Source organism: Microtus ochrogaster, unplaced genomic scaffold, assembly GCF_000317375.1.
Source record: "Microtus ochrogaster isolate Prairie Vole_2 unplaced genomic scaffold, MicOch1.0 UNK41, whole genome shotgun sequence".
In the NCBI taxonomy this organism is placed as follows: domain Eukaryota; kingdom Metazoa; phylum Chordata; class Mammalia; order Rodentia; family Cricetidae; genus Microtus; species Microtus ochrogaster.
In genome coordinates, this window is record NW_004949139.1 from 2,990,731 (window position 1) to 3,003,309 (window position 12,579).

The 12,579-nt window shown below is 39.2% G+C and overlaps 2 protein-coding genes across 2 annotated transcripts; both read right to left on the bottom strand.

Moving 5' to 3' along the window:
• Window positions 1-1,835: 1,835 nt before the first annotated feature.
• LOC101980685 (olfactory receptor 51G2) lies at window positions 1,836-2,774 on the bottom strand. Its single transcript, XM_005368844.1, has one exon. It carries the CDS (start codon window positions 2,772-2,774, stop codon window positions 1,836-1,838), a length of 939 nt encoding a protein of 312 aa, XP_005368901.1.
• Window positions 2,775-11,324: 8,550 nt separating this feature from the next.
• LOC101990876 (olfactory receptor 51G1) lies at window positions 11,325-12,284 on the bottom strand. Its single transcript, XM_013354342.1, has one exon. The coding sequence runs from the start codon at window positions 12,282-12,284 to the stop codon at window positions 11,325-11,327; it is 960 nt and encodes a 319-aa protein (XP_013209796.1).
• Window positions 12,285-12,579: the final 295 nt, after the last annotated feature.

Genomic DNA, 12,579 nt, shown 5'->3' on the forward strand with positions numbered 1-12,579 from the left:
TATATTATTGTTTTAGATAGTATATTCATTGTGAAATAGCTAAATTAAATTAACATGCATTATCTTGTCTATGTTTTTGTCGAGAACTCTTAAGATCTAATTTTAGAAATTTGTCCTGTAAATGATGGAAACAGTTTTGCAAGATGAAAATTGTTAGCTATGTTTTAACAGAAAATTGAACTCAAACCATCGCAACACAATTTTGTCAAATACATTAATGCAATTTACCCAAGTTACACAGAAGCTAAAGTCTTCTAAACATGACTGCAACTTATCCGTGTAACTCTTTAATTCATTAAAAGGTATCAGAGGCCAGGAGTGTCTGGACTCATGGCACTGGAATTACAAGCCCACGCCACAAACATGGAGTTCAATGGTAGAATTACCCACAAACCTCAGAAATCTCAGGCTTCATGTTTCTGTAAAGTTTGTGTGTTTATAGACACCTCTGATCTAAACCATTTTGAATGTTCCATCTCATAGTTTTCTATGCACTGATGGTCTTAAGTTCCACACATGATGTTGCTTAAAGTACACCCATAGGCACCCATAGGCACTGTTGTAGAGTAAATTAATATGTATTTCTCAGAAAGTTACTTTTAATATCTAGCAATGTTTTGGTATAATCATGATGCACATATGAGGGGGTGTAAGGAATACTTTAATTGGTGTGTTTATTTATGACTTTTATGATATTATCTATGATTGGCCACTTTCTCCTTCCTTACCCTTGTCCTCAATCTTCCTAGATATACAAGGGAACAGCAATAGCAGCAACAACATTAACAAAAATGCCTGGAGAAATGGTTCAGTGGTAAACAGCACTTAACTACTTAATTATGAGAAGTTGAATTTGGATCTCAACACATAAGTAACAAGATAGACATCCCATAAACACCCTAAATGTCAGTTCTGAGGGACCTGATATCCTTTGTATACATAGGAATGAGTGTGTATGTGTGCATATTTACACTTTCACTAATTCTCAAACACAGGTTAATAAATAAAAATTAAAAATAAAAATCAATCCAGTTAATTCTCAGAACACACTGTTTCTTGTTCATCTCTTTTCAGCTTTGGACATGCTGTTCCAGCACCTTGGGAGATATTAGCCCCTCCCTCTGCCATCGTCAATGATTCAGCTCCCACGTGTCTTCTAAGGCTGACTGCTGTCACCCCAAAGAAAGATTTCTTTATCCTCTCTTTCCTGAAATATCATCTGATTGAAGATCATGTCTCATTTCTGTTGCTATTTAATCACACTTTAGTTTGAGCAACAAAATTAAAAACTGATCCAAAAATCTAGCCTCTCAAAAATTCTTTTCTTTACTAACATGTATTAGGATTGGGTTCACAGTAGAATTGATTCTGTCACTCATTGTCCCCTGAAAATAAGAGCTGGGATAATCTGAATTATGTGCAATCACCGGTGTTGACACTGACTTAACTAGCGCTCTGATATGAGCTTGGTAGGTGGAACATGTCCATGTGATCAGCCCGTGGGACTTGCTCTTCTCAGTGTGCTGTCTGGCCTCCACAAGAAGGCTCCAAGCAGAACGTTTACAAATAAATGCATAAATAAGGGAATGGGGGAGAGAATAGTAGCTTTCATCTCTTCCATTTCTTGTGTGGAAAGTATGATTAGCCATATTTCTGCTGACAGAATGGGGCAATATGATTTACTACACAACTATTAATTATATTAATCAACATCACCTGTAACAGGATAATTATGTGAGAGATGTGATTTATTCAGTCTTCTATATTTCTTGATTAAACAAAAAATTATCTTCTCTATTTCAAGCCTTGGCAGGAAGAGCAAATTATGAACTAATCTAGTTACAAAAGGCATGAGTTACCCTATCCCGGATCTGTTTGGTCTTGACACTGTAAACAATGGGGTTCATCACAGGAGGGATGAGAAGATACACAAAGCCCATGACCACTTGCACCAGATGGGGTGCCTGCTTTCCAAAGCGGTGGATTACAGACAAGCCAATCATGGGAGTATAGAACAGAAGTACAGCACAGATGTGAGAAACACATGTGTTGAGAGCTTTGAGTCTCTCAGCCCTGGAGGCAATGGACAACACAGTGCGCAGGATGAGAGCGTAGGAGAGAAGGATGAGCAGGGAGTCCACCCCCACTGTAGAGACAATGACGAACATGCCGTAGATGTTGTTGGCCTTGATGTCTGCGCAGGCCAATTTCATCACCTCTTGGTGGAGACAGTAGGAATGCGAGAGGACTAGGGAGCCACAATAAGGAAATCGCTTGAGCATAAAGGGCAACGGGAAAATGAGCACAATGCTGCGGCCCAGAGAGGCCAGGCCTATTCTGCCAATCACCGTGTGCGTGAGAATGGAAGCATAGTGCAAAGGGCGGCAGATGGCCACAAAGCGATCAAAGGCCATAGAGAGAAGCACAGAAGATTCCAAGAAAGACAAGCAGTGGATGAAAAAGAGTTGGGCAAAGCAAGCGTCATGATCAATGTCTCGTGCCCCCACCCAAAAGATGCCGAGCACGGTAGGAAGGGTGCAGAGAGACAGACCCAGGTCAGTCAGAGCCAGCATGGACAGGAATAGGTACATAGGCTCGTGGAGGGAGGGCTCTGTCTTGATGATAAAAAGAATTGTGCAGTTGCCCAGGATAGAAACCAGATACAGGAGGCATAGTGGGAGGGAGATCCAGATGTGTATGTGTTCCAGCCCGGGGATGCCACTCAACAAGAAGGTAGAGGACATGCTGCCATTTCCTAGGGGTCCTGGTGTCATTGCAAATGGAGAAATGGGTCAGTTGGAATCTGTCCAAAATTCTGAAATGAATTGTAGAAATGTTAGTGATGGATTGAAACTGGCAAAATTAAAATTCAGAACAAAAAAAAATTAGAACCAAATAATTCTGGAACTGTATAGCTCCCTCAAGAGATTAATTCAGTCTTTTTCTGGTTTCTTCTTTTGAATAAGACAGGATCTCATGTGTACCAGGTTGGCCTCAAACTCGCTGTGTAGCTGATGATGACAATGATTCCTCATCTTCTTGCCCCACCACTCCAGTGCTGAAATTATGAGCATTAACCACCCTCCTCAGTTTATCATCATCTATTTGAAGAAATAGTTTGCAGTCTCACAGTTTTGATGAGTAACAAAGACGCAGTAGTAAGGAGACTTTATTAGCCTGTACAACTCCTAAGAGCTGGAGTAGAGAGGCTTTTGTGTTGATGAAACTCCTCTCCCCTTTCTTTCTCTCTGCCTGCTCTGGCTTTCAGATTAACCTTCTTAACCCATGGATTTTTACTTTTTGAATTATGACATTGTTATGTCCCAGACTATCTGGTCTTTTCCTTGAGCTGAGGTGATCTTGAGTATCTTTCCATCAGGACTCTGCAATTGTGCCTCTGGAATTTTTCTTATGCGTGGGGAACTGGAAGTGCCTAGGGGAAAGAGTTATGAAACAGGGAAAAGTCAGTTCCTTCCCTTAGTGTTGTGGTATTTTACCATGAAGACCATGGATATTTTGGAGGCAGAGTTTACAGCGGCCCACCTCCTTGGTTCTAGGAACTTCTCTGCTCTTCCAGAATAAGTGGTAAGTTTCCTTTTCCACATTTCTGTTGAGCCTGCATCCTCTGAAGGCACCATCAGGCAAGCCCTACACACCTTTTCTGTCAGGTCTTTTACTAAGGTTTCCACTTTTCTCTGATCTTCTGTTTCCTTCACTTATGTTACTATGCTTTCTTTCCTGTATTTTGATGGTTTTACTTCTTGTCTCTTCTCTGTTGCAGTTTCAGCCATTGTATAGAGGTTATGTTACATACAGTCCTTCACTTGTTTCTGCTTTCTGCTCTTGCTAACATGGAAGTCTCATCAGCTCTAGTCCATAAATCCTGCTCAATTCACAGGACTCTAGGTAGACCTGGAGGGTGTGTGGCAGGGTTTGCCAGACTATGCCTGACTTCTACAGTGTGAAACCAGAGCCCTTCACTCAGTCAGCATCTGGATAAACTATAAATTCAGGAATTTGAGTGATGTGGACCTATGCGTTAGGATATGACTTTGCCCCTTCTTGCACACTGAGTGTTTGAAAGTCTATATAACAAAATCCAGTGATGCTGGTAGAAAGAAAAATAACCACGTAGGAGTTCAGCCATTGAGCACAGGCCTATTTCCAGTAGGTTCTTGACTTCTACTGTAGCGATATCCCATTCCTAATGCCTATAAAATAGAAGCTTAGGCAGAGTAGGGCTTTGCTTTATTCACCTCTGTGAAATATGACAGGTGATCAATATATTTTCCTTTCTGATCGAAAGTTAACTTTTTTTGAGTTAGTGATTAGTAACTTAGAGAAAGTTACAGCTTTTTCTGGGATTTTAGAGAAAAATGGGATGGAGCAACACTTTCTTTTAGTGTGAGTTCTGAATAGCTGTAGTGCTTTCTGTTACAGAATGACAAGTTAGAGACAAACAAAAGCAGTTAGCATAAAGCAAAGGGTCTAACAGACCTTTACAAATACTGGTTCTTTAAAAGACTTAAGAAACTGATGCTGGGGGTATCAGCTTTGGGACCCTGTGCTGTGTCTCCAGATTTTCCTGCTTCATAATTATTAGTTCATGTTATTTATCAAAGTAAACTCAGAATAGTTGCAATAGAAGCTTCCTTGTCATCGACAGTAAGCCTTTGACACCCAAAGCTCATCAGGTGAGGACTGTTGAGGTAGGGAGAATGGGTTTTCTTCAGGGAAATGGCTCCTGTTAGGTGGTCCATTCTCCAACAGGTGGCTCTACATCCGTGTATACAAAGACAGCATCGATTAGACTCAATGGACTATGACAGAAAACAAATGAAAACAAGTAGTTGGGAGAAGGATGTGGCCACGGCAGTTTGGAGCTGGAGGAGGAGTATGATTTGAACTAAACCTTGCAGCCTATTTCTACTTTTTCAAATTAAGGTAACTTAACAAAACTTTCTAAGATTCCATGGAGATTATTTGTAGACTGCTCTTGGCAAAAATTAGATGTTCATCAGGGATTATATTTCTTTCTTCTGATTCTGTTCTATTTTAACATCAAAAAATACATTGTTTGGTTTCTTTTTCTTAGTTGCAAATTTTCTTCATTTAGAATTCTTAAGCCATTAATTTTTGGAAATTCACATACATGATATCATGATCCTATCAAACCCTACATCACATATCTGCCCAGAAAAGCAATGGAACTCAGATCTCTAGAACTAAAATGTTCATGGTGAAAGCTGAAAAAAACATTTTTTTTCAGTGAACATTTCCAGGTAGATGCTTAACAGCCTGGAGTGAGTGGAGGTTAAATAACACAGGACACACAGATATATCGAAACTTTCCCATTCCTACCTTCTATTTGTTACAAGCTGAAGCTAGATATGCTCTGGAATTAGAAATTGTTCTTTTAATTGTAAGTGGGTAGCACTGAATAGAAATCAGCAAACAAGAAAAGGGTACGTTGGAGCAGAGGGAATAGAAATAAAATAAAACCCAGAAAATGAAGCCAAAATACATTAACTTCAGAATGGGCATCTTTTGGCTGACTTGGGGTTTGGCAGGGATTGAGACTTAGTAAAGTAACTCTTAAGAGCTCAAGAAATGACTGTCAGAGTATACACTTCCCGTCAGAGGGAGGGCTTATTGTTCTCTATCATTACCAGAACAGTTGCTATAGGCAAGGTTGGAAGTGGAAATAGATTTAACCTATGATCTTTTCTATAGTTTTTCTGCTTGGAAATCTCTTTCTGAATGAAATTTAGCAACTATGATGATGTATATTATTGCTACTCTGTAGTGGCTCAGAGAGTTATCATTTTATGTCACAGAAAAGATTTTCCTCCAGGTCAGTTAGCTTCCTGGATACCTGTACTTCTCTTTCTTAGACAATTCCCTTAGGTGCGTTAACCTTGTTGGTGGTTGAAGTGGTAGATGCTGAACTCAATAGCTAGTCCATCTCCTCGCAGTACCTCGGTTTTACTGTCTCAATTTGTCTCTCCTTTCTCATCACTATTTCTGCTATTACCGTATAAAAGGCAACTTCCTGGGCAGGAAGCTGGAGGAGTGGAGAAAGCTGCTGTTTGCTTCTGAGAATGCTTTGATATCAGACCTGCGATTCCACACAGTCAGGAAGGATGGTTGCTACAACCGTCATGTTCAGGAGACATCCTTGTCAGTATTCTGTGGTCAAAATCAAGGCCAGAGTGAGTCTTCCAGCGTCTCTTGGTGCCATAGCTGAACGCTAAACACCTGTCTATTGAACTGACTCGTCACAATACCAAGGCTCAGTCCAGGAGCTGCAGAGCTCATACCAAGGAAGAAGGAAGCTGAAGCTAGGAGCCATAAGCTTAGAGAGAGACTGGAGAATGGATACAGAAATCCCCAATTTTTAGCAACTGAGGTGCCACTGAGACATTTTCAATTGCTTTTAATCTGCTCCCTGCTGAGACTGGGCTCTTGGGCCTCATTATCTCAGACTCTGGAAGGAAAAGGAAAGAGAGTTGGGGGCTCTTGTGAGGTGAGCATCTCAGTGTGTCCCAGGCACTTGAAACCAAACCCTGCAGGATATGGAGAACTTTTACCCATACTCTGCTACTCCAGCAAAGCAGAGTAGGTGCTGCTGGTAATATTTTATGTATGATAGGGCACAGTTCAACTTGAATAATTAAACGTGGTGTGTGCTAAGGATAGATAAGCACATATGATATTTATAAAAAATGTTTTGCTATAAAGGGGCAAAATAGGAGAGGGACTTAACTGAAGAGTGGTAAAGAGTAACACAGGAGAGTGAGGTAGGAGGGATAAATAACATCAAGGATCTTTGAATAGGAGGAAAAATTATTCTATAAGCTTGTTTAAATTCACATTATACATATAAAATCACACAGTTGATAATGTCCCACCCAAGATCCATAAACTGACAGCTACCCAGTGCCAGAAAAGGGAGGTCTCCCTTTAGTAATGACCAGAGGGTTCCAAGGAACCCCAAACAATATTGCCTCTTAGAATGTGACTGTAAGTCCCTGTTGCTGAAGACACCACAAATATTGGACATACTTGGAGGAATTGAACTTGTATTGACCTGAAAGACTCTTCCTTGAGGGCTAGCTCTCATGTATAAGAAGATGCTGTATAAGTTGTCAAAGAAAAAAGTAATCAATAGTCTTGTCCAGCGGTAAAGTTTATAAAGCACAACAACGACCACCCCAGAAGATCCTCACAATGGTTCAATAGTGGGATTAACCAATAGCTGTCTAATTGGACTAGGAGTCTAATCAGTACACAATACTCATGCACTGTAAAGCTAGCCAACTACCCATGGCTGGAGAGGTCAGAGACCCTAGAGAAGAACCTACTATTGCTGTTTTCCTAAATAAATACAGCTTCTCTCTGTATTCTAAGTATATCCTTATACCTGCATGTAAGTATGGCTATCGCCTCTTAACAAAAGAGCTTCTTTTGAAGCAGTTGGAGGCTGCTACATAGATCTATAACTGGAAAAAATGCATAGAATAAGTAAGTGTGAAGTGTCTAGCCCCAACTGATAACATAACCCCTACACCCAAAGCTCAAAAGACAGGGATAGAAAGATTCTAAGAGGCAAAGTTTTTTTTTGGTAGATTGTGTCTTCTAGGCCTATCATGGATGCAGAACCCATGAAACATTGATGATACGGTTGCCTAAAAAAAAGATCTGACTAGTGAACACATAAAATGACATGCCAATGTGTTTTGGAACAGTCCACAAAGTTCTGTCCTTAGGAATTTCAGGTGGGAGAGGTGGAGGACATAGAAAGTTTTCTCCATGTATGATCAACCTGATAAATTATCCAACTGCAGTGATCAGCCCTAAACACATGGACATATGAACAACACTGAATTGACATATTAGGGAGTGCATTTGTGTGTGGGGGTGAAGTGATATAATAAATACATTAAGGTGATTATCTCAAAACTGTAAAGAAGTTGGCAGTAGTATTTCAGTTGTAGAATTCATTCTTAGCTTATATGAAGACCTGGATCCAATATTGGGGATCAAATCCAAACAAAGAAAACCAACATTTTTATATGATTCACAGATATAAAGGAGTAACCCTTTATTATCTGGCTCTGGGAAAGATTATGAAGAAACCATTATAAAGAGAGGAGTAGATGCAATTTCAATGTTTAGTAATTACTCAACTAATTGTATCCATTTTTTGAAGTGAATATGAAGGGATTTCTCATAGTCCCCAACTTTGCTGTATTTTATTCCCATCTGGTGATCTGGCAGAAAGGTTCCTCAGTGACACAGTCCACTAGATTTTTGATTGAGCACACTGTTTGTACAAGGGTGTTATGAAGCAATGTGTGTTCAAATTACAGTCCTCTGGTGATCTAGATTAGAACTGCCTCTCATGCTTGCAATCATGCAAATGACTTAGCCTCACCCTTACCACAGTGAATCAGAAAACTCAACATTAAAGATCATTACAAAGACTTGGGTGTTTTGTGTATCTTTATCTTTGTGATTTGTTTTAACTCTGATTTAAAACTTTTTTATAAAATAATAAAATTTTCTTTATAAAAAATAGTATCTTCACATTTAGTCTGGAGTTACTTCCAAACCTAATTGTCTGCTATATTAGTAGAAGGATGACATAACTAAATACTACAGATTAGGGAGCTTTACAGCAGCAGGTTCTTTTCCCACAGTCTGGAAGGTATCAACATCCAAGAATAGGGTATATACAGCTCTGATCTTCCCTTCTAGGTTTGCATGGATTATCTACTAACAATGGTCCTTACATTTCACCCTGTGCTCATGCAACCCTGTCTTCTCTTTAAGCCTTCAAATCACTTCTTACAGTACATTATTTATCAGAAGTTGGCCCTACTTTATTGACTCCATTTTATCTCATGACCTTGTGTCTAAATATAGTTCCATACTCGATTCTTGCAAGTTAGAAATGATTCAACCTACAATACTTATTTATCCTCAGTTCTGACAACTATTTATTTATATATTTAACACATTTTATAGCAAAAATGTTTTATGTACAATAAAATAATACATTTTATTCTTCACTCCCTGTGATAATACTTCATCAGCTCTAAACCTGAGCTCTTGAATAATAAAATTAGTCTTAGAAATATTTTGTCTAAGTTTGAATGCTACATTATACAGTGGGAGGGGGAAAAGAAATGGAGCTAAAGAGACAGAAAAAAGAAGTGTGATTAATTTTGATTCACTTTTAACAATCTTTATCAGAAAGAACATACAGAATATTTATAACACAGACAAGCTTATTCTGTCAACCTTAAGTCTCCATAAAATTTTTGTAAGTTAAAAATAGAATATGATGTGGAGAAACTAGAGTTCACTAAACCTAAAGTGCCCAGTTATAAGAAGTACAGCTTTTTAAATAAGGCAGATTTGGGTATGTTTCTAAGCACTATTTTATTAGATATATGTAATATTGATTACAATAGTTGATCTCATTGCTTATTGTCTCTAAAAGGCTTATGTGATAACTGGAAAGGAAATAATGCCTTTCATTGTTGTAGATGTTGTTAAATAAAAATAATTTGAGAAAATTACAATAAAATGATTATTTTTGACATTTTATTAGATGAACATTATGATCATTTTAAAATTACAAGCATATCTTTTAGTTAGAATTAAGATTAATAACTTCCTCTAAAAGATTAAAAAAATCAGAGCCATTTAAAACAAGACATGGTGAAAATAATAACAAATTAATTAATTTGAGGAGTTAAAGTTCCCATATACCTCAAGAGCAGTGTAGAAGGATTAGATATGAAGATCAGTGCCAGAGGCCATAATATACACAAAGACCTGAGTTCTATCTCCAGAATTGTTAAAAAGAGGAAAAAGAAGTAGCTACTAGGTACTGCCATGCAGGCCACTCTGTGTAAGAATAAAGGCGTGAGAATAGGGGTAGCAAACATAGCAAACATGCAGCAATGTTGTAAGACCTTTTTTGGAGTTGACAGCTGTGTCAGAGCTAAGCTCATGTGAAGCTGCTGTAGCCAGAAAGATGGGTGTTTGCTTGTTGGTCAGGGAGGACTAACAAACTTCTGATTCAAAGCTGTCCTATCTATGGAATTCTGATAATTATGAGGATGCAATATATCTCAAATGGTGGGAAGTGATCACTTGATGGTCTTAGGCCTTCATGAGAACTGAAGGAACAGTCAGTATAAATAAGGACAAGCTGAATTCACCAGGCATTTGCAGTAATTAAATGATGATTGACTAGAAAGTATTTGGGCCACATGAAGGGTGAAATCCCGCAGGATGTGTGTTCATAGGAATCTATATATTTTAAGTGTGTAGGCTCTATATTTATGTTGCTACACGTGCTTATGGATACCATGCAAGCATATCTACTTTCATAGTTTTATATTCTGTTGTCTTCCCTACAACAGAGGACCAGAACCTAAAACTGATCATGCTTTAAATGTGGTAAACCTTCTTATAGTGTTGCTATTTATCTAATTTCTCTTCATAATGAAATGTTACATCTTTTTGTTTCCATTACAATAGCTTCCTTTATTGATTCTGGAATTAAGACACTGGACAGAAAAAGATTGTTGAACCAAACCTTTATAGTTCTCATGACTTTAAGTGAAGTTTATGAAGACGATACTTTGTTCTGTGTCAGTATATGAAATACCATAGTTTGTTGTTTATTTATCTAGACAAATGTGATAATAAACAAACTGACACAAACTGGACAGCAATAACATACATACCAAATACAAATAAGCAAGGTGCAGAAAACATACAAACATAGAAACAATAAGAACAACAGTAGTGTGAGTGTGCCTGTGCAAATAAGAGATACCCTCACGAAAATTCACCACTGTGGATATGGGTTCAGATATGTACAAATGAGTAAAAATTGCCATGATAATAAGTCAATAAAATGCATCAAAATGTAAATTAAAAAGAACCACTAGTTAGATTCCATAGACAGCAAGGATTGAAGGAGGAAACATGACAGTTTTCACTTTCTCACATTATAAACCGGTAAACATGGAGAATTATATTATATAGTTAAGTACTATTAGAGATTTCCATGAATCTCCTCATTAGACCTTTGCAGCATCCCCATGGGAAAGGGGATTTATTTCCATGTTCTTTCAATTGTGAAAACTAAAGAGACGGAGAGGTGGGTAGCTCCCTCAATGCCAAACAGACTGTCAATTGCACACCTACTATTTTAGAGTATTTTCCCACAACATAGCTGAACCTATAAAAAAAAAAAGTGCCCTATATGGCCAAACTTTTTCTTCGATTTAACCCAATTCTACTGAAAACACCTAGGTGACTTTACAAACTCAAACTTCTTCATAATACGCTGGCGTATTTGCTTGGTCTTGATGCTGTAGACAATGGGGTTCATGAGGGGTGGTACCAACAGATACACACAAGACATCAGAAGGTGTACAATGCGGGGAAGATGTTCACCAAAACGATGAACAAGGGATAAGCCGATCATGGGGATGTAGAACAGCAGCACTGCACAGATATGAGAGATGCAGGTATTGAGGGCACGGAGGCGCTCTTGGCGGGAGGCTTTGCCTAGTACAGCATGGAGGATGAGGGTATATGAGAGGAAGATGAGCAGGGAGTCCACACCCACAGTGCAGGCCACAACAAAGAGTCCGTAGATATGGTTGACAATGATGCTGGAGCAGGCCAGTTTCATGATCTCCAGATGCAGACAGTAGGCATGGGCGAGCACATGAGAGCGGCAATAATGAAAGCGCTTAAGTAGAAACGGTAACGGGAGAATGAGGAGTGCACTTCGCAGCACTGAGCTCAGTCCCATCTTCACGATCCTTCTGGGTGTCAGGATGGTAGAATAGCGCAGTGGGTTGCAGATTGCCACATAGCGGTCAAAGGACATAGAGAGCAGAACAGACGACTCCACTAAAGACAAGGTGTGAATGAAGAAGAGCTGGGTGAAGCAGGCAGGGATGCCGATCTCTCTGGCATCAAACCAGAAGATTCCCAGCACCGTGGGCAGTGTGGAGAGGCAGAGCCCCAAGTCTGTGAGGGCTAGCATGGCCAAGAAATAGTACATGGGCTCATGGAGGGTGGCATCAGTCCGGATGACATGGAGAACGGTAAGATTCCCTAAAATCACTGTCAAGTAGATGGAGAAGAAGGGAATGGAGATCCAGCCATGGAGCTCTTCCAGACCTTGAAAGCCTGTCAGAAAGAAAGTGGCCTTTTGGAGACTGCTGTTGTAAAAGATGATCATTGCTTTATGATCTTATATCCGCCAACCTAAGGCATAAAATATAGTCCACATAAATGAGTGACAGTGCTGAATCCCCTGTCATCTAAATGTCCAGGGCTAGGGAGTCAGGACAAACATGCAGGTGGGGAACTTCATCTATAGTACCCTTTCTACAGTGGCAGAGTGGGTGATCATAGTGGATCTCTATAGCCTATAGATTCTATGCAACTTAGCCTCCAGTGTTGATCTCTCTGATATTCAATGCGATAACCTCATATAATACTTTGTGGCATATTTATCCTTTAGAAATATTTTC